At 35.6% G+C, this 25,624-nt stretch overlaps 1 protein-coding gene across 1 annotated transcript in view; it reads right to left on the bottom strand.

Annotated features, from left to right (window-relative positions):
- LOC108713682 (glutamate receptor ionotropic, NMDA 3A) overlaps positions 1 to 25,624 on the bottom strand; it is a 193,529-nt gene that overhangs the window by 16,448 nt on the left and 151,457 nt on the right. Inside the window, exons 6-8 of the mRNA XM_018257197.2 lie at positions 13,370 to 13,521; positions 4,179 to 4,343; positions 799 to 872 (exon numbers count right to left, since the gene is read on the bottom strand). Of these exons, the coding sequence (XP_018112686.2) occupies positions 799 to 872; positions 4,179 to 4,343; positions 13,370 to 13,521 (391 nt within the window). The remainder of the gene's footprint in view (positions 1 to 798; positions 873 to 4,178; positions 4,344 to 13,369; positions 13,522 to 25,624) is intronic.

Here is a 25,624-nt window from a genome sequence, read left to right as displayed (position 1 = left end):
GGCTTCACCAAACTTACTCATAATTCTTAATAATTCCCAAAACCTGTCTCTAAACGGTTTATAATTTGGAAAAATTACAATTGGCTCAAACAACATTTCCATAAATACTGCAACAGATCAACCTCAAATAACACAAAATGTGCTCAGATACAGTGTCTTCTAATTTGAACAAACATTTTCTGAGGCGATACGTTTTGATAAGGTTGGAACGCAGTGAAAAAAAACTATTTATTGTTCATCATCATGAACAGGGATGTCAACATCATGTAATCAAAGCAAATGGAAACTCAAACAGACATTCAGTGAGCTGTATAATAGAAACTGAAGTCAATCCAATGGAAGGCTTAAGGATCTAATGTAATAAAAGATTCAAAGTTTGCTTCTTGTGTAATAACCATAGCATTTATTAGTATGTTTGAAAGCAAACAGTTGGCTGCACATGAGTTATTAGTACTTGGAAAATTTGGCAACTTGTATTACATTATCTTTTTAATGTTTAAGTATGAAGGGAAGATATTGTATCAAAATGACTTCATAGTTCCTTTTATATATGTTTCCCTTTAGCTCTTTTTGTTCCTGGTTTGCCATAATATGTAAAAACAGCATATACTGTTTGAGCCTCCTACGTTTTATATAAAAAGGCAACAAACTTGTAGATAAAGACCTTGTTAGCTTTCAGCTTTCACTGTGCAACATTTTAACAATCCATTATTGAGGGCTATAAACATAACCTGTGCTAGGAAAATGCTCTCCTCCATCACAATGGAATGTCTAGCAGTGTTAAACCTAACAATTTACCTTTTCTCCTGGCGTTTTAATTTCTGTTGAAATTTCTCCTCGTTGAATGATGTGTTCAGAGCTCTGTGAAGACGCTGTTTTATTAAAATAAAAAAAAACGAAAGATGCTTATTCCCACAGATGAATATTTAACACAATTGGAAATAGGTAGTTTTTTTATATTTTTATTTCACACATTTTAATATTTTAGATTGGTATGGTAAGACCAGCACATAGAATTTTCATTTCTATAAAGTGATGTTCCTAGTCAAAAGTATTTTCCAATCTGCAACCGTAGTTAAAAGCCATGCTGCTGTTCTTGTGTCCTTTTTCATCAGCGGTATTTGTCCTGGACTTAAATGGCTTTTGTACTGTAAATGTTTTAAGTCTGCTACCTTTATTGTTATCAAAAGACTTCATGAAGAACTAAACAGTACCACATAAAAAGAGAGATGCCAGGACCTTGATCACCATTTATATCTGTCTTCTTCTTGTGTCATGGCGTTGGAGTTGCATAAATGAACATGAGTAAAAGAAATGATAGTTGGACAGCAATTCCATTAGTACTGGAACATTTACAAACATTGAAAAGATGAAACCGAATGCTTTGTACTAGATTAGCTGCCAATGAATGCAAACAAAAGGAAGAATTCTTTGAGCATTGCACACATTGCAGACGGAAAAAATCTTTGGTGTTAACTTTATAAAACAGCACAGTGAATATGAGCTTTATGTGCATGCTGTGAATTAAAGCATTTATTTAAAAAGTAGAAATAATACTGGTTTCTTGTGGAAGGGTAAATTGCCAGAGAATTAGGAGTGTAGAGTACAGGAGCTAATTGAAATGTTTTCTATTTTCTTCTAAGTATTATCTTATGGAACTTGAAGTGATACTGACAAATGCCTATAAAAATAGTAACGTGTTGGTATCAGTGAAAAGAAGCTGCACACGAAATATAAGCAGCTAAAAGCTCCCCAAAGTCGCCCTCAGCCCAGCGAACCTTAGTAATGGTGACCCTTCAACACCATTAAATCATCTTCCTGAGTTGTTTCAGTCACACTGGGCTGGCGTGATCCCTCCAAAGGCTAATTACTAGGAATGCACCAAATCCAGGATTTGGTTCAGAATTCGGCCAGGATTCTGCCTGGCTGAATCCAAATCCTAACTTGCATATGCAAATTAAGGGCAGGAGGTAAATTGTGTGACTTTTGTCACAAAATAAGGAAGTAAAAAAGTTTCCCCCTTCCCACCCCTAATTTGCATATGTATTCTGGGGTTCGGATGAATCAAAAATAGTAGATTCGGTACATCCCTACTAATTACAAACAAAAACAGGACCCCAGCCAAGGAGGGATCGCGCCGCCCCCAGCGTGACTGAAACAACTCAGGTGCTTTGGGGAGCTTTAAACTGCTTATATTTCGCATGCAGCTTATTTTTACTGATACCACCATGTTCCTATTTATATAGGAACGTGTTAGTATCACTTTAAACACTGTGGGGCACATTTACTTAGGGTCGAATATCCAGGGTTAATTAACCCTCGATATTCGACTGTCGAAGTTAAATCCTTCGACTTCGAATATCGAAGTCAAAGGATTTAGCTCTGTTCGAACGATTGAAGGATTAATCATTGGATCGAAAGATTCGAAAGATTTTAATCCATCGATCGAACGTTTTTCCTTTGATCAGAAATTGCCTAGAAAGCTGTTCGGTAGGTTTTAGGTGGCGAAGTAGGTGGTCGAGGTTTTTTTCAGAGACAGTATTTCGACTATGGAATGGTCGAATAGTTGAACGTTTTTTAGTTTGATTAGAAGTCGTAGTCGAAGGTCGAAGTAGCCAAAAAAATACTTCGAAATTCGAAGTATTTTTTATTCTATTCCTTCACTCAAGCTAAGTAAATTGCCCCTGTGTGTGTGTGTATGTGTGTGTGTGTGTGTGTGTATATATATATAAATATATTGGCTATCTGAGGACACTGGTAGATGAGGTCAAGGAAGATACTATCTGCAGTTGTAATAGGGACAGAAACTTTAAGGGGCCTTCTGAACTTCAGTTTAGTTCAATGAATGTGTTTTTAATTCTCTTGCACTAGGGCACTCTAAGGTCCTGTCCTACTACTAATAAAGACATGTGTGAAGGTATTCTAAATAACACACTGTAAGCCATTACTTACAGATGGAACATACAACATGCAAAAGAATTATGCTACACTAAAAATTATGTATTTTTACATTGCCTTTCTAATACAAATGGGCATTTATAACAATCATTTTTTAAATGCCAAACTGAGCTAATATGATGCTGTATAAAAGGTGAAGTGAAGCATTAATGGTGATGTTGTCCAGAGCAACCAATCAGCAGTTAGATTTCAACAGTTCAAAAACAAAAACAAAGATCTGATTGGTTGCTATGAGCAATATTGTCTAAAATGCTTCACTCCACTTTCTACACAGAAATAGACCCCTTAGCTGTACTTTCAACAAATCCAATAAGCGTCACAGTCCATAGGCAGCACAGTTCTGCGGTGGTTAGCATTGCTGCTCTGCAGCCCTGGGGTTCCAGGTCCCATGCCAGTCAGAATGCTATAGCAAACAGTTTGTATGTTCTCCCTGTGTCAGCGTGGGGGTTCCTCCCACACCTCAAGACTTAGACCATCGCTTGTTGTTAGTAGGGACCTTATATGCTACTTTCCTTGCAGGGACAGATGTGAATAATGTATCATTTCTGTAAATGTCTGTGGAAAATGTCAGCGCTATATAAATATAATGTATAAAGTATAACAAAAAGGTTTTGCCATTTAAAATAATATTAGAGGTGTCCTAATATGTGGCTATAAATGCAATTTCATTTTGATTTTAATTTAAATTGTAATTTCTGATTTACCATACAGTACAAAACCACATTTACATATTTTAAATATCAGTAGTTCAAAAGCAGAATCATCTTTCGAAATTCTCTTTTATACAACCATAGTGCACACATACATAAACAGCTACCATTTTTCCTAAATTAATTCAGGGTACTGTGACCCAGGGCACTCTAATTAGACTTAGAATATGGCTATGGATATGTTAAATAGCTAATAAAACTATTTGGAATAGCTCTACCTATATTCAGTAAGTAATATGTTGTACATGTATACTTGCATCACATAATTGCAATTATTATTATCTTTATACAGAGAGATCAGTGGAGATGGAGAAGACCTTAGTGTAGCATTTACAGTTCCTGTAGTGGTTTTCCTTAGTAATTGACAGTAGCTGTAACGTTTTTGGGACTTTTCTCACTATAAAAAGGAGATCTAAGAAATTACATTTAATTGGCAAGCTTTTGGTACACACTGCATTTAATCAGCACATGAAAAATACCATACTGCATTAGCTTGAAACAAATACATACCTGACTAGTGTGCAGCCAGTATTTTAGTTTTGATTTCTTTTTAATTCTTGGTAGGACCAATCTGAATACAATATGTTCTCCAATGGTTGTGAGAATAGATAAGCCGAATCCTATGCAAAGCATTACAAACAGTCCTGAGAAATGTGTTATGCCCATTTGCAGAGTCTGTGAAAATAATATGCATAAAAAGCAATTAACATATTCTAGCATTGCAATATTTTGTGCAGCTGGACAGAATGTATCTAAGTGGGAAATTAAAATGTTAAAGCCAAAGGCTTTCAAAGTGTGTGATGAATTGTAAGAAAGAAAATGAAGTTTAACATTCACAAAATGAATCATTCCACTGGGAAGGAAATACGCACCTGCCTATGCTATAAAAGTTGATAATACTTAAACTAAAGCTAATTATATTGTGCTTAGAACATATTGTAGGTGCATGCCAGATGAACAGACTTTGTAGATAGCAATCAATCAGCAATTTCATATATATTCCCTTAACATGAAAGCTATGCACACATCATATCATTTACAGCATGTTAAAATTTTTCAATGTAAAAAAAATAATTAAAGGCAAAACTGTTTAAGTTGGGTAGTCTATATGCAATGCCAGCGCAAATTTATAATTAAAATGAATGCCAGAATGTTGTAACTTCAATGGAGTGATAGGTGTCTAAATATTGTTTTACAGATCCATGGTGTGGTATATTAGTGATTTATAAGGCTACAGTATGTGGGTTTAATACTTGTCACTCAGGACGTAAACTGTCCACAACAGTTTTGCTCAATCATGGGATACCCAAGCATTGTTGAAATACAACCGCCAGCATACTCCAATTTTAAAGGTTAACACTGCTCAAATCTATAGCCCAGCAGCATCAAGAACTGCTTTCCCACATTAAACATTAACACAGCTCAAATCTGTAGCCCAGCAGCACTATGAACTGTTTGATAAAGCTTTTTTCCAGCTCTACATTGTCAGCAGTTCAGTTAATGGCAAGACCCTGCTTGCCATTCGTTCTTTATTCTTAATATTGTCACTTAAGGCATTAAACACATTTTGTTCAGTATCTAATGCCCAGAAACATTATTTCTGCTGCTTTGACTTTTGAAGTGCAATCCTGCCAAAAAAAAGTTCCCATTATATCATTGATAGCAAAATGACCACTGTAACGCTGATAAGATATAGCATATTCACTGGAATTATTTATTGCATCTGTAGCTTTGATCAGCATATGTTGGAGAACTATTGGAGAATAGTGATGGGCGAATTTGCGCCGTTTCGCCGAAAAATTCGCGAATTTTGTGCGAAATTCGTGAAACAGCAAAAAATTCGCGAAACGCCACCGGTGTCTCGTTTTTGACGCCGGCGTCAAAAACGAGACACCGGTGGCGTTTCGCGAATTTTTTGCAAATTCGCCCATCACTATTCACCCGTTTTTTTTACGCCGGCGCCCGTTTTTGACGCCGGCGCCTGTTTTTGACACCGGTGTCCGTTTTTTTCGGAAATTTTTTTTTGACGCCGGCGAATTTTTGCGGGCCTTTCGCGAATTTATTCGCTGGCGGCGAATCGCGCAAATTCGCCGCGAATTTGCGCCTGTCGAATAAATTCGCCCATCACTATTGGAGAACCTTTCAAGCCTCATTCTCTTGATACCTCAGTCTTTGCCTCATACATCCACTAGCTTTCAGAGTGGAGCCCTTCACATGGATATGACTTTTGTTTAGTAATTTCAGGCAATGAAATAGTTACAGACTTTTTTCTTTACAACCAAATTCAAAAAAAGTTGCTGACGGAACAGGCTACAAACGAACAGCAGCAGGACCAAAACACATCATCATTTGGGCATACTGCTTTAACAGGCTTAAGTTCTTGCCAGTCTTGCAGTATCGGTAATCGGTTCTTACTTATATTTTAGCAAGATGCCCAGCCACTGCTAATGAAAAGTAGTCCATAGCATGCTATTAACAGCAGATTTCATTGCAAACATGGGGGCAAATTCACCAATGACCGCTTTGCCACTCTCCGCTCCACTTCGCCAGGCTCAAATTCGTTACCACTATGCTTATTCACTGAAATGCAAAGTAGGGTCTCAGCAGCCGAATGCTGGCAGATTTTAGCTAGTGTTACTTCGGCAATTGCAAACTTTTCATAGCGAATTTTTGCTCAAATTGATTTCTGTCTAGCGAAACTTTGCTAGCACTCTTGCGCTTAGGTTGATTTGAATAGAGCGAGTGCCTTGAATAGCACTGTTGGTGCAAATATTTGAAGTGGCCACTTTTTAAATCAAATGTCCAATGAGCCATAATAAAGACAGAAGAGATCCTCTAATGCCCTAGATATGAGCCCACCCTTATATAAATGTGGCATGCCCTCAAATTAGTTAAAAAAAGTGTTCACATATAAGTCTTTAATAGTTTGGACTTTTGAAGGCAATCCCGCTTTAGAAAAAAAAGTGTTTTTGACAACTTTAATGCATTTCCGGCATACAGGATATATGATGCCACTGACATAAGATTGAGGAAGATGTAGCTTCGTTTTATCAGTTCGCCTGGTCTGAGGTGGTGAAGTAAACTCTAGCAAAAAGGTAACGTTCAGTAAAATTCACACTTTACTGTGAATTGTCCTCTATGCTTGTTATTGAATTGGCAATGTCCCTGCAGATGGGATTTCTGGCGAATTGACGCTAGCGTTGGCCACTTCCCCCTTTAGTGAATCTGCCCCATGGAGTTTAAGTTGGTGGGAGCACAGAACTTTGCTTAGTGAATGAAAAGCTTTATTATGGTCTTAAATGATGACAAAATACTTTCCGTCATTGCAAATGAGCAACTCTTGTGGTTTTGGCAAAGCCTAAATGTGTCTTTACATGGATCTTTTTGACTATTGACAACTTTTGTGCCAAATCTCTATAAAGTAGGACTGTTTTGAAGTAGGGATGCACAGAATCCACCATTTTTGATTCGGCTGAACCCCCGAATCCTTCGTGAAAGATTCGGCCGAACCGAATCCGAGCCCTAATTTGCATATGCAAATTAGGGGTGGGAAAAGGAAAACATTTTTGACAAAAAGTCACGAGATTTCCCCCCTGCCCCTAATTTGCATATGCAAATTAGGATTCAGATTTGGTTCGGCTGGGCAGAAGGATTCGGCTGAATCGGAATCCTGCTGAAAAAGGCCGAATCCCGAACCAAATCCTGGATTCGGTGCATCCCTATTTTGAAGAGCTGTTTATATTGATAGCCTACAGTGAGGTTATAAGCATCATGCTTTGGGGCTGTTTTTCATCAGCAGAGACTGATTGTCTTGTTAAAGGAGAAGGAAAGCTATGGAAGCATTTCATTGCCAATAGATTAGCTACAATAGTGCAAGCTAGAATGCTATATTTATTCTGTAGAATGTTTTACCATACCTGAGTAAAAAGCTCTACAAGCTCTCTGTTTGTTTAGGATAGCAGCTGCAGTATTAGCTTGGTGTGGCATCACTTCCTGCCTGGGTCTCTCCCTGCTCACTTATAGCTCTGGGCTCAGTTTACAGCAGAGGACGGAGTGGGGGGGGGGAGAGGAGCAAACTGAGCATGCTCATGCCCGGGGCAATGAGGTTTAAGCTGAAGGCAGAAAGTCTGATACAGAAGAACCATGTGTACACAATAGAAGGAAAGAAATGTAGTGTTTCCTTTGACAGAGGACTTAGAGCAGCACTACTTTGAGGCGTTACTGGTATATTTAGGTGGACCTTTCTGATAAGGCTTACTTAGTGTTAACCTTTCCTTCTCCTTTAAAGCAGTAGCAAGAATCTATTGTGCGAAATCCAGGAAAATTCTGCTGGAGAAATGGTTTCAGCCGTGTTAAACCTGAGCTTGGTCAAACCGTAATCATTCAGTAGGACAATTATCCCAAACACATGCCCAAATAGCATTGGAGTGACTATAATACAGAAAACAGTCATGTTAAGTCAAAGCCTATAGGGTTCATTTACTACGGAAATTCAAATTGCAAGGAAACTGCAATATATATTTAATCACAATATAACATTCCTTACAAGAATTTCAATTTAAATAGGTATGCCACACATTGGCTCATAATCTAACCCATTGGGCTCAATGGGGAAACTTGCATCTGTATCATACCCGTCATGCCACACAATTAAGCCGATGCAAAATAAAGCACAATAGGCAAAGGAAGTCCTGCTCTTTATAACTGGACAAGGCATATGGAATCCATTATCTGGAAATCCATTATCCAGAAAGTTCTGAATTACGGGCGGCTCCCATAGATTCTGAATTAAGGCCGTCTCCCATTGATTCCATTTTAATTACAAAATTAAATTTTTTAAAATGATTTCCCTTTTCTCTGTAATGATAAATAATACAACAGTACCTTGTTTTTGATCCCATCTAAGACAGAAATAATCTTATTGGAGGCAAAAGTATGGAGATGAAAAGCAAGATGCAGGTAGAAAAAGTGTGCTTAATCATAGAAACAGATGGGAGAAGCAAAAAACAAGGATGTAGGAATGATATGTGTTTATTTCAGAATGTTAAAAACCCAACCAGCACTTGAATGCTTAAGAAATATAATGAGCTCCTTCTGGGTGAATAACCTTTAGATTTTATCTTTTTTTTGGCTTTTATTAAGAGTTAACTGAAAACTTATACAAGTCATTGTTCCAACAGTACAAGATACAGACTCGTTCTAGAGCTGTGAAATGCCGAATGAATACATGTAATAACCAAATATAATCCTTAAGTGCTTGCGATTTCTACAGCACGATGATTTAAAATGCATTAATGCCAATGAACACCAAAGGGAATAATATTAAATACTACTTACTTTAATCAATGTGCGTGCCCATTTGATACTTTTATACTCATAAAAATGTAAGCACTTTGCAGTATAGAGAACCATTAATCTGGCTTTTGTATATTAAAGCATTTTATTATAAGGCTATACGCATGCCTACTGTATGGTATTTTGATTTGTAAACTATAACATATCTTGCTACAGATTTAACATATCAATATCAGTTTAACTGAGTTGATGAAAAACACTCTCTCAATCACTGAATACCATTCGATTTATCTTTTCACGTTCATAAATAATCTTTGAAACAAAAAAATCTGGAAAGCGCTCGTGGGAAAGGTATTTACATTGTAAAATGTAACAATCTCTTGAAAGATATACATTTTAAAAAAAATATCTTAAATTTTAAGTTTCAGTGCCAGACACTGTACATAAAAAATACTTAAGGGAGGAACATAATAGCCCTCGATGGAATCATTTTATATTTCACTGTACACACTTGTTACACAGTCTTAATTAGTAGACATTTCATGTATAGCTTTACTAGAAATGAGATGGTTATATTTTAAAGCAAGCAAGGTGTTAAAGTATAGCTCTTCAAGGAGTAATTGGAAGCAGTCTAGCACTGTTGAAGAATTATCAAAACAAAGAAAATACACTAATGAATCTAGTTGTATTGATCAGTAGATTAAATATGTATATTAGTTAATAGTTTTATAAAAAAAAATAGGGGCAAATGGACGTTTCTTGTTCTATCTACCATTTAATTCTAGTTAGTTGCCCTAATATTCTTTCAGCTTTTACGTATTGCTAATTACTGTACATTAAATTAACCTTGTTTCTAAAACACTTTAGCTATTAGGGGTGTTTTGACCTCAGCTACCGTCAGGTGGAAAACAGCAGTGGTCAATAATCTGCTGCTTCTCATATTAATCTCAAGAGATGAGCCACCTAGTGGGACTGATCAAATATCTTCTGTATAAACTGTACCGGTCATTCCGATATCCACAAATAACTTAATAACTTAAATAAGTGATTAAGGTTTTGTTACCGTAGTAAGTGGCATCTAAGAGATGTTCTTAGTATGGTGGCAGGGACACTAAACAAGGGTATGAGGTCCGTTATAAGAAAACCTGTTATGCAGAAAGCCCCAAATTACAGAAAGCTCATCTCCCATAGAGTCCATTTTATCTGAATGATCCAAATTTTTAAAAATTATTTCCTTTTTCTCTGTAATGATAAAACAGTACCTTGCATTTGACCCCAAGTAAGATATAATTAATTCTTATCGGAAGCAAAACCAGCCTACCGTGTTTAATTAATACTTACATGATTTTCTAATAGGCTTAAGGTATGAAGATCCAAATTATGGAAAGATCGGTTATCCGGAAAACCCACAAGCATGGATAACAGGTCCCATAACTGTATCTGAATACATTCACATGAAGTATTTCTTTGTTACAGCTTACATTTTTAATTGTACACCACTATCTTTTAAAATATATTTCTCATCTCATGAAATTGTAGTTTAGTTGCTCTTACATTCTAATGATAATAATCAATAGCGTGTGAGGTCCATGTTTAACACTGCACTTTCATATTTAAATTGGGGGCATCCTCTTGATATGATAGGAGTCATTCATCATGGGCTTATATTACTCCCCTGCTGTAGAAGATTTATCTGTGAGTGTGCAAAATAGACTGCAGTTTTATTTCCTCTCATTTGTTTTCCTGCTATATCAGTACACAACAAACAATCTGAGCCAACTAAATGGATAGTAAGTACCATCTGCTGTAATGTAGCATCTCTATAATAACATTATAACCAACATTAAAGGCTAAAACACTAAAATGATTCTGGGATGAAACTATTTTTATTATAGTCTTACGATTCTTATTAATTGTAGCCCAGAATTAAATAGGTCAAATAGTTTGCACAAAAAAGCACAATTAAGACAAAATGTGTGCAAAATGTTCACAATTTCAAAAGCACCATGCATTATATGTCAGTTGTATTTTGGGGGATACTCCACTACTTAACACATTATGTATGAATTATAAAAAATGCACTAGCAACCTAGTAGCAAACCCCCAGGGTCAGATTTACTAAACTCGAGTGATGGTTCGAATTTGGAAAAGTTCGAATTTCGAAGTAAATTTTTGGGTACTTCAACCATCGAATAGGCTATATTCAACAATTCGACTTCGATTCAAACGATTCGAAGTAAAAATTGTTCGACTATTCGACCATTCGATAATCGAAGTACTGTCTCTTTAAAAAAAACTTAGACTTCATACTTCACAAATTAAAGCTACCGTAGTGAATGTTAGCCTATGGGGACCTTCCAGAGCACAAGTTTTTTTGGTCGAATAAAAATCCTTCGATCGTTTGTTTTGAACGATTTATATTTGATCGTTCGATCGATCGAATACAGTAAAAATCCCTCGACTTCGATATTCGAAGTCGAGGGATTTCAATTCGAGGGTCGAATTTCGACGTTTTTTAAACGTCGAAATTCGACCCTTAGTAAATCTGCCCCTAAATGTACAGAAGTGATGTCACTTTCGGCATGCATCACATCAGAACCTATACCCCACTCCCCCAAGCTCCACTATTTATGTGGATAGTCTCACACAAGGCTGGGGGGATTTTTAAAATGTTCTCATTAAAATGTATTTATTATTATGGCGCATGAGGGCCACCCACCAAAAGCTGCCACACTAGGCACAGGCCCTCAGGTGCCTATCAATAAATTCAGTCTTGGATAGTCTCCAATATAACACATTATGCTATTAGTTATGTATGCCAGAGATGAGAACCCTAGTTTGCCTGCTACAGTTCTAAATGGACAGTTAATGAGTGAAAAACTGAGTGCCAATGAAAAAAGTTACACTCTGTTTAGTCTTTGCAGCTAGCTATTACCAAAATGTTCTGAACCATGTTGATTGTTCAAGTAATCAAAGATTACAGTTACATGTTGTATTTTAATTTACTTTATTCCAAAATGTATGCCATAAGTGCATGTCTGCTTTACGCATTTCTAGAGACTACTTGTCATATGCAGAGTACCGGGAGACACAGAGTATATTTAATGTGTGTCTGTCCATATGTTTCTGTGTGAGGCTGTGTTTGTGCATTATTTTGAGTTTATGAGTACCTCTGGTCTGCTCTAGTCTGTGTGTACAAGAGAATGCTCTATTTCCATAGTTATCTATGAGCCAAATACAAAAGTACAACCCTTCTTGTACAAATTTATATCATTTGACTATGAGCAATGTAATACCACTTTGGCACAAAAAAGTAGTAGTTATTTGTTCAAGTCACTAGGTGTATATCTGTCATATTGTTGAGTTAATAATTCAAAATATAATTGTATCCACATGCCAATGATGAGACCTTGGCACCATAGCGTCACCTTCAATTACCTTTGGCTCATTTTTACTCTAACTTTATTTTTATATGAATTCTGTAGAATTTTGAGTTAATGCTGATTACCTTGCAGACTTCTTCTTTGTTCTACACTATGACTTCCCAATGACTCAAGGGAATATGCATTTTCGGTTTTCTACTGTTGCTAGTGTCCTTATAGAGATTCTTCACTTTGGATATGTTATTGCTATATTCTGCTTGAAAGCCCAGGACAATAAAAATAGCCAAGGATTGTGACTAGCGTACAGTATTTGCCAAGCTTAGTTTGAGGCACTATCCTGACATAAAATTATGAGGGCTACTTTTGCAGTGTGGATAAAAGTCAGTCTTGTTTATGATTATGCACATTTTTAATTTTATAAGCAATACAAAACCCTCATGAAAATAACACATCAAGAAAACTTGCATTTTGGAACTGCAAAATTATCTTTATTGCCTTAGCAGAGCTCTGCTTTCCAGATCCAGTTAGTGATCTTGCAAATCCTTATAGATAACTATAAGATAATTTGTCAGATCCCACAATTTAACCTTCATGTTTCCCTTTCTACTATTGCAACTGCATTATTTCTAACCTAATGCACAGTACTGTTCTATTGCACATTGCTCATGGAAGAGCTATAAAATAATATAATATAATATAATTAGTGATAAGGGAATTTTTTTGGCACTCATGGATTCGTGGCAAAATTTAGCTTTGCCGTTAGCTGATTTTTCTGTGAAACCGGAGTGAGAAAAATTAGTTCGTAGACTCTAATATATTTTGCTATAAAAAAAAGTCGCCTATAGAATTTAATGCAATTTGCAATTTTTTTCACAATTCCCTGAATTTTTCAGATATTTTGCTAAATTTTCCATAAAGCAAAATGGGGCAGATTCGCTCACAACTAAACATAACGAAAGGCATTTGTGCTTTTGGTGTATCCAGCATAACAACCCAAATTCAATATAATGGAACCCTGCTTACCTCTGTAACTGCAAAACTTCTTTTTCCACATGGAACTACTTTATACCACTTGTCATGAAGGCTATCCATAAATCCACTTGACTTATACTGGCTGACCAGTTCTGAGATATTAGATGTCAAAGGAGAGTTTGGGGGAAGCCCAATTCCATAACCTGAAAAATAAAAATAATACGATGGTTCTTTCTGCATTAAATATAGACAGTGTTCGACTGGACCTCCTAGAATCAAACAGAGATGGAAAGCACTTTTTCCCACTATATATGACACATATGACAGGACATTATGAGATTAAATAACATATTCATGTTCACTATGAGTTGCCACAAAAATTCAAACAAGGGTCTCCAGCATGAGGTTCGACGTCAAAGGCTAATCAGTTAACCTCTAGGCTAACTCCTCCTCTAGGGAACCTGTTATGTTGCACCCTGTTTCACAACAATTTGATGTAGCCAGCACTAAATGTAATACATTTTATTTTGGCCTATGGTGGCAATAAGAAATGGCTAATGGGAGGTGATGAGAGGAAGATGATAGGGGTAACCAGAAGATCCTCTTGTAATTCTGGCTGGCCAGTCCAACCCTAATTTAGGTAATAACTTCTATTGCTTGAGCAAATTATAGCACCTAGCAGGTTAAACTGACCCCAGGATTCAAATGCAATTTGTGAACCAATGGAACATTTCTGTATGATTACACTTGTACTCTAAATCCAAGTTATGGTGTATTTTAAATGCAAGTAACACAAAAATGAAATCAATAATTTCAGCTTGCCAGCAATCTACGTCAATGCAGCAATTATTGTAAGAGGATTTTATTGTTTGTGTTTGTTTGATTCCTTCTGTGAATATAGACATTTTGATCGACACATACACTCATCAGATGCATGCCCAATAACAACTGAAACTATTGTTTACACACACAACATTTTCAAATGAAAAACACTATACTTAAGAAAATAAAGCAATTTTCATGGATATGTTTTGAAGGGCGAAAGCTCAGTTCTCTGCAAAATCATCTAAAAGCCTAAACAGTAGCAATGAATTTGAATTCAACATGTTTACCCTTAAATATATCTCTTCTGAAGGCTGTTTCCTATACAATATATCTCGTTGGCACATTTTGAAAGGCCTTTTATAGCTGTTTACTTGGCTGGACAATTTTAATAAATTGTCTCACACTCTGGAAAAGTACTCTGTGGTTGTACCCATGTACCTAGCTGTGGTAAATTGTTACAACTATGGGGCAGATTTATCAAAGAATTTAAAAAATTTGATTTTCAAGCTAATTTTTTAAAATTAGAATTTCGAAATTGTCCTGTCTCTTTAAAAATTTGCCATCTAAAACCTGCAAAATTGTTGTTTTAGCCTATGGGGGACTTCCTAGAACCTATTTGGAGTCAATTGGTGGACTTTGAAAAATCAAAGTTACCTAGTGGTACAGTAATGTACTGTATATTACTGTATATTATATAAGAACACATGCAAAGTTGACACTGCAAATATTTTTATTTTACTAATGCCATTTTTCATAGCCCCATCTCTTCTCACATTGAAAATTTCATCTGTCAGCTTTATATCCCTGACAGATATATTCTAGACTCCCCCCTCCACTTTCTTTTTTTGTAAAATGCACTTGGCATGACATGATGTAATCAGGGTGGATTTGAAGAATAAAAAAGAAAATGTAGCTTTTGATAAATAGCTACACACTCTCCTCCTTTTCTTACATCTGAAAGGCTTTGAGAGTTTACACATACTCCATCTGAATTGCTGTCCAACTGATTGATGTGCTCTTCATCTCTAAGGTTACATATCTATCATTTTCTTTCACTTTATCACATTTGCTACTCATTTGCATATTGATTGGAATAAAACTTTTAAACCATGAGAGTGATAGGAATAAAATCCATCTCATTTACTTTGATGTCCTAGTGGAGGTTGGATGGATTCAGAGAACTCAACATGGATTAATGTACCCAGAGAAAGTGATCAGGTGATCAGCCTCACTGTTTTATTAATATAATTTGAATGTTTGGTATTAAGATGAAGACTATTATTCTATCTATGGGAATAATGATTTTGGAGCCTAATGGTCCAATACCTACCACAGTAATTCTCAGGTTAAAAAATGTACTCTCGCTTATTAGAAAACAAGTATATATACTGCTTTGAAGCAGCTTGGACAAGGCCCAAAACCAGCTAACATGGAAAAAAATAACCTGATTATTATTACAAAGCAAAGCTACAAAACATATTTTGTGCTGCTAGCAGCGAGCACGCTGAAGATTAATACCTTGTAGTCGCATTATGTGAGTAAGTCCTTAAAATTAAATAGAAATAGAGTAATACAGTAGAAAATAAACCCACAGGTACACACACTGGTTCATTTCCTGCAGCTTGTTGACATTTTGTTTTTATTTGTGACAGTTTGTGAAGTTATTTTCTTTTGAGGGGAATAATGGGATGTTATTTTCACTGGAGGCAGGAAAGAAACTGAGAGGTTAAAGGGATTAGTTGGCTGTCTGTTTTGTGCGTATACTTTGGGGACTGCTTAAGAGTATTTATCCATAATAATTATCAATAATTATCAGTTTTTAATCAATTCCGACTTTTAGAGGTTTTCGGATTTTTTTTCACTAAGAATTGTCTGAAAAACTCATATTTTTAAGAGGTATTAGAGATATTGTATTTTTTAGAGCATTATTTTCAGTTTGTACTTTTTTTGTTTGGAACTTTATTAAATGTCATGCCATTTGTAGTTTTAGAGTTTTATGAGTTTAGTTGTGGTTTCAAAAACATCTAAAACCAATAAAAGCCAACATTTGATAAACAGGCCTCCATGTGTTTTCAGGCTTAGCCCCCTGGCACTGCTCCAGGTTCCCCCCGGGGGCAGACTTTTTACTGGTGAAGGTATCTCAAATTATGATATAAAAAAAAACACAAGTTTCTAAGAGACCTTTCTGTAATTTAAATCTTCATATCTCAAGTTTTTTAAGATTATGTATGCAATAAATAAACCCAATAGAATTTGTTTGTCACCAATATGGATTCATGCAACTTTTGTTAGGATCAAGTACAGGGTACTTTTTTATTAATACAGGAAAAAAGGAAATCATTTTAAAAAATAGAATTATTTGCCTAAAGTGGATGATGGCCTTCCCATTATTCAGAGCTGTCTGTATAATGGTTTCCCAGATAAGGGATCCCATACCAGTATTAAGAAGTATCCGAAGCAATCTGCTCCAAGATATTGCACTTAATGTATAAGGGAATGATAAGAAATATAACTAAGTTTGTTTTAGTATTATTTGGACCCTTTGCATCAATGCTATAACGTGGTAATTTTAGCAGAAAGTGTTCGCCATTCTTAATTTCTCGCCATACTCAATTTTGTAGCATAATGCAGAATCTATTAATGTACATGATTATAGATGATTACAATTCCCAAATCATGTAAACTATAAAGGAAACTTCTAGCTAATTCTGCTAGAAGGGCTGCACTTGTTGAGAATTAACATAATGGTACAGCCCAGCAAAGGTGCATTTCTTATAAGTATTTTATCCCTGGATTTTCATGAGATCTTGTAATATTATTTTTGGTTGGGTTAAAAATATATAAATGAACAAAAGTAACTCTAGATAGGATAATAAACAGGTGATAGTGTCTCTTTAATGAACAATTTCTATTCACATTTCCTCTATGCCTTTCTCAACAAAAAAAAAATGACTTAAGATAATTGTTTCACTGCATTAAACCGGCATTAACCCTATTGATATGCAGGGCAATGCTGTTGCTTGAGGATTCAAATCAATGTGAGTAGGCTTTCTTTTTCATTAAGAAAACTAAATGCTATCTCACCCCCTCAGGCTGGCAAATCGCCATCGTTGATGGCAATTGAAAAAAATAAATGTGTATAATGAAGAGAAAAAAAAAAATAGTTAAACCATTTGTGAGTAAATTTGAAAATATATAGTACAGTTCCACTGGATTCTGGAAGCACTTTAAATCATTCCTTTATGTTCCTTCCCTAAAAGCCTGGAATTCTGTTACAACTTAGGGTTCACTGTGGAAGTGTTTATGGTCTTGGTGGTCCCTAGACAAGGATCCAACTTGTGGGCTCCGATCACCCTCCTGAGGCTTGTTCCCCCACTATCTCCTCTAGGGATAGTTTAAACAAAGTGGACAGGTAAGGGCAGTGAAGCAGATCAGGCAGTGCTTAAGAAAGTTAGTGTCTCTGGTAATCCGCTGCGAATATATTGTTCACGAGTAAGGTGGATTTATCAAAGTGGCCCTGATTCAGAACTGTTTCTTTTTTGAGTCATCCCTATGTATATTCCCAGCAAGGGCTAAGCAAGAAATATTGTCAGGGTGTAATGGAGCGTGACAAGGTGTTAAGAAATGGCCAAAAAACTCCTAGATTTCATTAATGAAAGGTTGATGTGTTATTCATCTTGTAAATAGGCTATAAAACTGTTTCACTCTGAACTTAATCTTAGCATGAACATAACTGAAACTCCGTACTCTGTCCCCCTGCCTGTTATTGATGTAAGACCTCCAGTAAATATGAGTGGCATAACTCCTTTTTACAACATTCTAAGTATATTTGATTCACTGTTTTCTAGAGACCCATATTTTTATTATTGTTGGTCATATTCAGGGCACCACATTATATTCCCTTTGAAATAAGAAAATGAATGCTATTATCTCTCTTGTAAAGTGTAATTTACCTTTATTCAAATAGTGTTGCAACATTTTTTGGGCTGTAATAATCTCAAGTTGTATTCATTATTAAGTGAAAGACAAGATACCAGATGAACCTACATTTAATAGTTAGGTAACAGGAACCAATCCTTTGCCAGAAGTGAAATCAACGACAAACTGTTAATGAGGGTTCAGCCATGTTTGGGCTGAACTGCCCTGGACATGTTATAGCTGGTTATGATCTACTATAGGCAAACAGGACTTCAGTATAGATCTGCTCTGTCTATTTCAAATACTAATATTCTAACTATGTCTAATGACAAAAAAGTTTTGTAGCAAAACAAAATAGCAACAGATGGTATCTAGATTTAAACATTTGATAACGAATGTAAATTAAATCACTGCAAGATTCCAGGACTCATAGGTCCATTCTTTGCATTTAGAAAGGGTTTGTAATCACAAACTGTGAGTATAAAAATATAGTTTTTATACTTTGATACAATGTATCTTTTCACGAGATTTGTTGTATTTTTAGACCCTGCAGTAAACATTATTGTGTAAAAAAGAAAACCGCATTGCAGCTAATACTTAAAATACGATCACGTAAAAGTAACTCATGAACAACATGATGAAGAAGTCATATAGATGAGCTCAGTGTGTCTGAAACTTCTTGTTATCAGTTAATCTCCATTTTAAAGCTTCTATTCCAGGGAGATATCTTTGGAAAAATCTAGTCTGAGTTTAGTGGGTATCTTACAATGTCCCAGTAGCAAAACCAAGGTATACCCCACCCCCCATGTACTAATTGTAAGCTCATCACCTCAAAAGAGGTTATGTAATAAAAGACACTAGGGGGCTTATTTATCAAAAGTCGAGTTTAATTTTTTGCACAATTCGAGAAAAAACGCAAATGCAAATATATTTGAGAATATTCTTTGGAAACTTGAATAGCTGGGATTGATTAAAGAATAAAGCCAGGAAAAAGTTTCCATAGAAAACTTGGCAAGTAAAGGCTGTCTAGGTTCAATAGGAGTCAATGGGAAATTTCTCTAACAGTTTTAATATTATATATTTATTTTTCCACTTCATTAAAACATTCAAGGTTTTTTAGCCTAATTGAAAATGAGGCCTCTAAGGGTGTTATTTATTAACATTTGAATTCAAATTTTTGTTGTGAATCAGGTTTTTTCCAATAAAACCCCTGAATTTGAATCATGCTTTTAAAAACTAGTTTGTACAAAATTTATTAAGCGCAAATAAAATCTCAAATGTAAAACTTTGGCATCTAAAAGATGCAGAGTTCATGCAGAAAACAATGGCAGCCATCAATAGCAAATTTAAAGCGAGTTTTTCAAATTTTTCTACCACTGAAAATAATGAGCACAAATTTGAGGTATTCATTATTTTTTTTACGATTTTATTTTTACAAATATTTTATAATTGGATTTTTAATAAATAAGCAAGCATTTGAGTTTGATAAAAATTTGAGTTTATTTGAAGTAGAAAAAAATCTCCAACATTAAACAGATTTGATTTCTAACAAACAGGCCTTCCAGTTTGTCCAGGAGCACTAACCCATAGCAACCAATTAGCAGGTAACATTTACTGGTTTACATCATTTTCATCATATTGGTTGCTATGGATTACTGGTCCTGGGAAAACTTAGAGGCCCATTTATTAAAGGTCACATTTTAGTGGTACTAGAGCATTTTGTAACCACAATTAAACTTTATTTGTCTAATACTACGAATGCCATGAAAGATATAAAAATCACAAATTAAAAAACTCTGAAGAGCCAGAAAACATGAATATCTCTAAAAGTTCTAAAAAGGTGAGTTTTTTGGACAATTACTAGCAGAAAAAAATCTGAAAACCTATAAAGGTCTGAATGGTTTTGCTTGACAAAGTTTTGTATTACAGTTTTCAGTGTTTCCCCCCCCCCTTATAAATCTCAAATTTTAAAAGTTTTTGAGAAATTGTTTAACATTTAGAGAGAAAATATGATTAGTGAAAAAGAAAATCAGAATTTTAGTAAATCTGCCCCTTACTGTCTTTCATTACATATGGAGGAAATGGTTTCAGGTACAGTGTAGAACAGCTTATGTGTAGCATGTGTAAATATTCCTTTTTATTTATTTATTTATTTATTTTATATTTCCACCTGTAATTGCATTACTGGAAAACATGAACATGCTTTTAGGTTAGACATCTAAAGGGGCCTATTTATCATGCTTTGTAAAAATTGGAGGATCACTGGTGTTTTTGCCCAGATCTTTGCTTTTGTGTTCTAACTTATAGGTGACTGTTGACATCTAATTGCCGATTGGTTGTTATGAGCAAAATTACTGGTGATATTTTCCTCAAAATTTTACACAGCATGAAAATTAGGCCCATTGCGTGTGTGATAAATCTGTTGCTTTCCAGCAATCTTCCACCATATGGAAAAGGCCAATTAGTGCTAGGGTTATTATAATAGTGGCCAGAATGGTCCCACAATCAAACAAATAAATACATACCATATCCATGTATACACCCACATGTATGTGACACCCAAGTTACAGGCATACCCCAGCATTCGCTATTCCTCAGCCCAAAGCTGAATGCTACTGGAATGCACCGCACAAATATCACTTTCAAGAGAAGTACCATAGAAGTAAATCCTCCAAAAAGCCATACAGCTGTATTTAAACATCACATTGATTGATTAATTATAATCCTCTTACTGAAAGCAGTTGGTTGAGATGTTGGCGTGCAATAACTAAGCTCTGAATGGATGACTGGTTTGGCAGACCCTCTTCATTTTTCCCTACTACCTGATAATTTGTTTTGGCAGGATTCACCACGAGTGTACGTGCATGTTGTATTTTCTGGTTTCTAAGCCCTGTAGGCACTAAAACTGTAGAGACAAATAGCATTTTAGTGAAATATTCAAAAAGAAGCTGACCTTAAAGCAATAAACTTCCCGTGTATCCAAGCCATATTATGGCATGTGTTGGCATATATAAAACCATTACTGCCCTGTGGGATCGACTATTGCCAACTCCCACAATTTGTAATGAAGGATAATAAACAGGCATTTTTTAGAAGAGACGGTAGAGTTAAAGGGACAGGATCTAGCAACAACACTACACTCTTATTGTATAGAAAAAAGTCAAACATTTATTTTGCCTAGTATACAGTATATGCCTATGTCTGCATGTGTTAGAAATCTGCCTTGAAAAAGGGGTCTGCAAATTATTTAGGTTTTTAAATTTAGAGCTGTGACACATTCAGTGTTTACATTTTAATTACATGACAGTGAAGAAAAAACACATCTACCTGCCATGGATAGCTCCCCATTCACATGAGTTGACTGTTAATGATAATTTGTGTTTGAAAACCTTCTAACACACATCAGGTGTTCTTTGAAAGTGCTCTGCGACCTTTGGAACATCTTATTTAATAGGAAGTGATCTAAGATGGATAGTGTTGTTTTCATTACCATCACTAGTAGTGAGTTGAATGAGACGGAAAGCTTCCAAGGCAGTTTATTGGCAATAGATTAGCCACAATAGTGCAAGCTAGAATGCTATATTTATTCTGTAGAATATTTTATGATACTTCAGTAAACAGCTCTAGAAGTGCTCTGTTTGTTTCGGATAGCAGCTGCCATATTAGCTTGGTATGATATAATTTCCTGCCTGAGTCTCTCCCTGTTCGCTCATAGCTCTGGGCTCAGATTACAGTGGGGAGGGGGAGGGAGAAAGAAAGAAGCAAACTGAGCATGCTCAAACCCATGCCCTGAAGGTTTACGATGAAAGAAGAAAGTCTGATAATGAAGCCCATGTATACAGAATAAAAGGAAAGAAATGCAGTGTTTCTTTTGACATAAGACTCAGAGCAGCATTATTTTGAGGCTTTACTTGTGTATTTATATAGACCTTTCTGATAAAGTTATTTAGTTTTAGGGGGTTATTTATTAAGGTTCAAGTTGTCTTTTCCATGATTTTCCAAATTTGAGTTTCCAAATAGATTTTTTTTGGCCAAGTAGTGACGAGTAAAAATATTCACAAGCCATGGATTTGCAGAAATTTCGAAATTCCCCATGTGTGCATTTTTTCCCGAAACTGACAGAGAAAAAATGCCCATAAGAAAAAACGCCCATTTACTTTAATGCATTAGGATGAAAAAAGTCTTCATAAAAAAACGCCCACTGACTTTAATGCATTAGGACAAAAAAAGTTGCCATAAGAAAAAACGCCCATTGACTTCAATGCATTTGGATAAAAAAATCTCCATAAGAAAAAACGCCAATTGATTTTAATTAAGAAAAATTGTCTTGCACTTAAAAAACAAAATGTTGCCTCTAAAAACGCCCATTGACTTGCGTTTCGCAAATTTTTTCACAGATTCATACATTTTTCGGCGAAGCGAAAAAGTGGCATCCCTGTGACAAATCCACAAATACTACTGGGATTACAGTATATCCTAAAAGCACCCACAACACCACCAAAGGCAATATTAGACTAGCGGACATACTAGTATTAACCACAGTTAAACCATCCTGGAATTTTGAACTGTCACACAGATACCCCAAAACAACTATGGGACTGCAAACTCCTGTACACAATGCAATGGGTCTTGGCACTACAAGACAATGAATCTAAAGGTTTAACATAAGGTACTAGCTCCATTCCGATATACCAAATGGTGGGCAGAAGCATCCCTCCTAAGGGAACTTACCTACCTATAGACCAATTGTTATAACAACAAGCTTGCCTCCTCCTCTACCTCCTTTACCTGGAATAATGTAATGTGCTTTCTGGCACCTATGAATGATGTAATAACTGATAACCTCCTTTACCACCTCTCTTTCCCTCCTACATTATCTCCTTTTCTCTTTTTATATTCTCTATCCACTTTATCGTTCCCAATTGTATGAGCCACTTTGCTTTGTTTTATATTCGACAGTTATGAACAGGATTGATTTTGTTCAAGAAAAATAAGCTGCAATTACAAATCTATGTACAGAAAGTTGTAACAACAATAATAATGTAGCCTTTATGCAGCACTAACAATAACCTGTCAGTTGTCTTACTTCTACTCTTTTTAAAATACCATAGTTTGAATTAAAAAAAAAAAAATACATCTAAACCTTTTACAAACTTGTTTAAAAGTCAAAGCTGTCAATCATATCTTGCCTGCCCTGCCTCAGAACTTGAGTCACTTTTAATGAAACATTGATCACATGGTATGGTTTACACGGTTAAACAATTTGTGGTACTATGGGATGACTGGTTAGTTATCAGTCCACTTTGGCAGAACATATGAACTACCAGTTGCACTGCTCCAATCGATTGGCAGACACCTCAAAAACATACAGAATCGGAATTCCATAGGGACTTAGAGGTAAGTAATGAAATAAAAAGTCTGACGTCTGCCCATATACAGTAATGTTGCCATTCTGCTTAAAGGAAAACTATACCCCCAAAATGAACACTTAAGCAACAGATAGTTCATATCATATTAATTGGCATATTAAAGAATCTTACCAAATTGGAATATATATTTAAGTAAATATTGCCCTTTTACATCTCTTGCCTTGAGCCACCATTTTGTGATGGTCTCTGTGCTTCCTCAGAGATCACCTGACCAGAAATACTTCAACACTAACTGTAACAGGAAGAAGTGTGGAAGCAAAATACACAACTCTGTCTGTTAATTGGCTCATGTGACCTAACATGTATGGTTTGTTGGTATGTTTGTGAGTACAGTGAATCCAACGATCCCAGGGGGCGGCCCTTATTTTTTAAAATGGCAAGTTTCTATTTATGATTACCCAATGGCACATTCTACTAGAAAAGTATATTATTATGAAAATGGTTTATTTACATGAAGCAGGATTTTACATATGAGCTGTTTTATGCGATATCTTTTTATAGAGACCTACATTGTTTGGGGGTATAGTTTTCCTTTAAGATATGGGATAACTGGTAGCTCAATTTCACAGGAGCCTGCAGCTTTCTTTAGACAGAGGAGAAACTGCACACATACACTATGCTTCTCTTGCTTCAAGAAGACAAAACTTTATTAACACTTCTGTATTACCAGACAAAGACCATGCTACAGAACACTGTGTGTCAGTATCAGATTACTATGGGATCTGTATGAATATATTAATACATATCTTTACAAGTAACCCATAGTAACCAAACAGCTAACAATTTAATGCTACCAGCTAATTGGTTGGTATGGGAGACTGCACAAGAAGCAAACTAATCCCCTCATCACGCCACCCATAGAATGTATTCTTGTTATTGACAAGAATATTATATTGCAGATTATATATAAAGGTATGTGCACATGTGGCTGGCTTTAGATCCCAAGGGGGTTTCAGTTCTTCAAAAATTGTTTTATTATAACCAACTTATTTGTAGTTTTATAAGCAGCTCTAGTTTTATCACCCTAAAATACATTAGGAAATGTTGCTTGGTCAGTAACAAGCAATACATAAGTTCCAAATATTTTAAAATAGCTGATATACAGTATAATTAGTATTAGATTTTGCATTTGTATGTGTGACATCAGACATCATGTAAAATGAAAAAAAATCTGATCAACTCCATGCTGCCTGTACTTTTGTTGGGATTTGTATATACAGTATGTATTAATTTATTTGATGGATTGTCCTGTCTATGGCATTTTCCACTGAGAGTTTTTCACTCCTGCATTTGGTGTGAAAAATTGTGAATAGCACCAGCTAAGCTATTACATATCATAGACTTATTTCAGAGTTCACACAGAAAATCATCACCACCTGCTAGGTGAAATGGAAAATGCTTTTTTTTTTTTTTTATTAAATGTAGCAATGGCTCAACATTACTTTCTAATTTCAGATGCACTGCAGACTAACTGGTAATTCCATATACTACCATTTCATGTCTTAAAGCATGATGAAACCACACACACATTAATATACATTTTTATCCCTCCACAGAACATCCACCCCTAATCTATTATATAACTAGTGATTTTGCGCCATTTGCTTCGCCAAAAAATTTGCCGGCGTCCGTTTTTGACTCTGGTGTCCGTTTTTTTTTTTATGCGGCGTCCGGTTTATGATGGCGGCGTCCGTTTTTTTTGGCATTTTTTTTGGGATTTATTCGCCGGTGGCGAAACGCATGAAATTCTCGCCTGCCGAATAAATTCGCCCATCACTATATATACAACATGTATGGAATCAGGGATGATCTTCAGAATTTCTCCTAGGAAAAGTAGTCAAAGAGATCCTCTTTCATCTCCTTTTCCAACTCATTTTATCAGCTGAGCAATGAGTTTATTTCTGATCTGATAATACTAATGGAACAAATCAGCAGGATATGTGTCTAAATCACCATGTAGCTCAATCAACACAGTTTCAGCCAAATCACATACCAATTAGATGCTACCAAATAGATTGCAATGAGTCACTGCTATCTGAAACCTAGCTCAGAACCTTATCCAAATCCTTTCTCCCTTTTTTTATTAAAGTTATTGCACAGTGCAGTGTAAAAAGTACAATTGCCAAATTCAAAT

The sequence above is a fragment of the Xenopus laevis genome, chromosome 1L (genome assembly GCF_017654675.1).
Source record: "Xenopus laevis strain J_2021 chromosome 1L, Xenopus_laevis_v10.1, whole genome shotgun sequence".
Taxonomy (NCBI): Eukaryota; Metazoa; Chordata; class Amphibia; order Anura; family Pipidae; genus Xenopus; species Xenopus laevis.
This window is presented reverse-complemented; position numbering and strand designations above follow the sequence as displayed.